Source organism: Mus pahari, chromosome 3, assembly GCF_900095145.1.
Source record: "Mus pahari chromosome 3, PAHARI_EIJ_v1.1, whole genome shotgun sequence".
NCBI classification, from domain to species: domain Eukaryota; kingdom Metazoa; phylum Chordata; class Mammalia; order Rodentia; family Muridae; genus Mus; species Mus pahari.
Genome location: NC_034592.1, coordinates 16104056 through 16107956, shown reverse-complemented (window position 1 = coordinate 16107956; position 3901 = coordinate 16104056). Strand labels below are relative to the sequence as shown.

The 3901-nt window shown below is 49.9% G+C and overlaps 1 protein-coding gene across 1 annotated transcript in view; it reads right to left on the bottom strand.

The window, feature by feature from the left end:
• Positions 1-1380: 1380 nt before the first annotated feature.
• Ak8 (adenylate kinase 8) overlaps positions 1381-3901 on the bottom strand; it is a 115072-nt gene continuing 112551 nt past the window's right edge. Inside the window, exon 13 of the mRNA XM_021194642.2 lies at positions 1381-1718. Coding sequence (XP_021050301.1) covers positions 1481-1718 — 238 coding nt within the window. The 3' untranslated portion in view covers positions 1381-1480. The remainder of the gene's footprint in view (positions 1719-3901) is intronic.

Sequence of the window (3901 nt, the reverse complement as noted above, 5' to 3'; positions counted from 1 at the left end):
TTTCTCTGTGTAGCCTGGCTGTCCTGGAACTCACTTTGTAGACCAGGCTGGCCTCGAACTCAGAAATCTGCCTGCCTCTGCCTCCCGAGTGCTGCGATTAAAGGTGTGTACCACCACGCCCAGTTTACTCTTCTTCTTCTTAAGACAGGGTCTTCTGTGGGACACAATGACACTGAACTGTCCTGTAACTAGAGGCTGTCCTTGAACTCTCAGTGCCCCTCACTCCACCTGTAATCAAAGTGCTGGGATTACAGGTGGGCACCATTACACGCCACGCTGCTCAGTGCTGGAGTGTGTGTCTGCACAGGCTGTGAGACAGACAGACGCAGTTATCATTCTACCTCTGGTAGTGAGGGAAGATGGGCCAAGAGGGATAAGTTTAACTCTGTGGTGATTAAACTTGGTTGTCAACTTGACTGGACCTGGGATCATCTAAGAGGCATGTCTCTCTGAACAGGTATTTCCTGAGAGGATGAGCTGAGGAGGGAAGCCACCGCCCCCAAGTGGGAAGCAGCTTGTGGGGGGGGGGGGGAGGAAACCAGACCTGCTTTGCCTGCCTGCCTTCATTTCTTGCTTGTGGATCCATCTACATTATTGCTGCTGTTCCTACCATCCTCTACTGACGTCAGAACCTAGTTTTTTCCAACTTTCCTGTGTGGACTGAAGACCGTGGCTCTCCAGGAATCTTCCATGCATCCAGCACCAGATTGAGACATCTGGAGTATCTGTCCAAGTGGACTAAGCAGCTACGAGATTCTCAGACCCTCCAAACTGCAGACAGCCATTGTTGGCCTAGCTGGTCCTCTATCATATATAACCATGCTACTGTTCCGGTCCTGTACAGAACATGACCAGTGCACCTATTTTGAATAGGTTTGGTCCCCACAGATTGATATGTTTGAATGTTTGGCCACAGGGAATGGCACTATTAGGAGGTGTGGCCTTGTTGGAAGTGTGGCTTTATTAGAGGAAGTGTGTCACTGTGGAGGCAGGCTTTGAGGTTATACGTGCTCAAGTGTGCCCAGTGTGAAACGGTCCCCTTCTGCCTAAGGATTACGATGTAGAACCCTCAGCTCCTTTCCAGCACCATGTCTGCCTGTGTGTTTCTCACCATGACGACAATGGACTAAACCTCTGAACCCATAAGCCAGCCCCAATTAGTTTTCCCTTATAAGAGTTACCTTAGCCATGGTCTCTCTTCACAGCAATGGAAAACCTAAGACAGCACTCACCCAGTTACCCACAGTGGGATGGGGTGGCCTTGAGGTAGACCTTATCCACATCTGACTCTAGAAGAAGGCCTAGCCTCTGGCATTCCACCCTACCCTGGCCAAGCACCCCTTCTGTCCTGTGTTCTCACACCCCATAAGAAGGCTACCCGAGGTTGTGACTAGCATCTTTATTGGCTAGGTGGGGTCTAATGAAGGTTGAGGGCAGGGGCTTTGAGTGTCTTCAGGGCTTGCTCCTGGCTTCACACATATCAGGTAACTTTCCTGGGCAGAGGATTAATGATCCCGCTCTCTATATACTCAAAAACTGTGTACGGGTCCTGGTCCCCGTTGACAGTGATGGCTCGGTCGTAGTACTGCTCCAGATCCCCAGAGTTCCTGTAGAACAGGTCCGTCTGCAGCTTGATGTACTCCTCTGAATCCTTGGGGTTCTGCAGGAGGCGGGCCTGGACCTCTATGGTGGGAGGGGGCTTGTACATGAGATGGAACCTATATGGGAAGCAGATGACAACAGCCTTCAGTCCTCTGCTGACCACACTAGAGTGCCCTTGCCCTGTCACCATGACTACCAGACACAAATGTCAGCTCTGCACCCCACTCCTGGGACAAGAAGCTGTGATCCCAGCTCAGGGTAAGTTGAGAGGTCAGTGGGGGCGGGGCAGGTTGTAAAGTCACATAAAGAACCAGACCCCCCTTTGAGCTCAGAGGCCCAGGCAGGTAGAGCTCTGCAAGTTCCTGGCTGCCAGGGCTGTGTAGTGAGACCCCACCTGAAAACAAAGCGAACAACACACAAAAGGCCCCGTTGGTTCCTTCATTCTCCCCTTTCCCTACTTTTGCAGCGCCCTGCCTCCACCCATCACCCGTGCTGAAGGCCAAAAGAGGGAGTCGGATTCCCTGGAACTAAAATTCTACACTTTCTGCAGGCAGCCTATATAAGGACATGGAAGAGGGAGCTTGCTCTCGGCCTGCTTGCCCTTGCCCTCACTGGCAAGTCCCTTCCTCCACTGGCATTAGAGCCTACTTCTTTGGGATTCTGGCATCTTCTCAAGACCAACTCTTGAATCTTCCATTGGTAGACAGGTACTGTTGAATCAATGGTTCTCAACCTTCATCATGCCTCGACCCTTTAATACAGTTCCCCATGTGGTGACCTCCATCTGTAAAATTATTTCATTGCTGCTCCATAACTAATTTTGTTATGGATTATAATGTAACTATCTGATATGCAGGCCCCCAAAAGGGTCTTGACCCACAGGTTGAGAGCTGGTGGGCTACCTGGACCACAGCCTGCAAGCCACTCTAACAAATCCCACATAGGTTCATTCTACCATGTCTGTTCCTCTAGAGAACCTCAACAGATACCAGGACTGGGGTCTAGAACAGGAGAATGTTCTTCAACAGTTCCAGGCTGCTGTGCAGGCCGCTCTACCACTTGGACCACATGATCCAACAGACCCAATGGTACCTGAGGTGGCAGTGGCAGACAAGGATGCTGTTTAGACCCTTTGGCAGGCTCCTGTAGGTGAGTCATAGAAAAGACCTTTGGAATTTTGAAGCATGTCTCTACCATTGTCTACAACTATTCCCATTAAGAGGCAGCTTTGGGCCTTAGTAGAAATAGAACATTTGACAATGGACTACCAAGTTACCACACCACCTGAGCTGCCTTCCATGAGCTAGGTAATATCTGACCCACCAAGACAACATGAGATGTGCATAGCAGCAATCCATTACTAAATGAAAATGGTCTATATATGGCTGGGCCTGAGCAGGTCCTAGGAGCACAAACACATTACATGAAGAAGTTGCCCAAATGCCTGTAGTTTTTACTCCCATGACAATGCCATCTGCTGCTAGGTGTGCACGTCTTTTGGGGTGAGGAAGAAGACTGGAGCCTGGTGTACTGATGGTTTCCCATGCTATGCAGGCACCACTCAGAAGCATAGCATTACAGCCCCTTTCGGGGACAACCCTGGAAGATACCTGTGAAAGGAAAATCTTCACAGAGGGCAGAGCTTCAGGAAGTACATATGGGCATACATTTTGTTTGAAAGGAGAAATGGCCAGATGTGTGAGTGTTCACTGATTCATGGACTGTAGTTAATGGATTAGCTGGATGGTCAGGAACTTGGAGCCATCACGATTGGAATACTGGAGAGAAAGACACCTGGGGAAGAAGTACATGGATAGATCTCTCCAAATGGGGCAAGGATGTGAAGAGATTTGTGTCCCACAGAAATGCTCACACCAAAAGGTGGCTCACACCAAAAGGTGACTTCAACTGAGGAGGAGGTCAGTAATCAAGTGGATAAAATGACCTGTTCTGTGGACAGTCAGCCTCTTTCCCCAGCCATCCCTGTCATTGTCCAGTGGGCCCATGAACGTAGTGGCCTCGGTGGCAGAGATAGGGGTTAAGTATGTGCTCAACACTGTGGACTTCCACTCACCGAGGCTCATCTGGCTACAACTGCTGCTGCCTGCTAGATCTAACGACAGCAGAGACCAACACTGAGCAGATGTCTGGGTGAGTACCAGGCGGCCTGGTCTACAAAGTAAGTGTAACAGCTGGGCTGCTACACAAAGAAACACCGTCTCAAAAAGAGAAAAGAAAGAGAGAGAGAGAGAGAGAGAGGGAGAGAGAGAGAGAGAGAGAGAGAGAGAAAGAGAGAGAA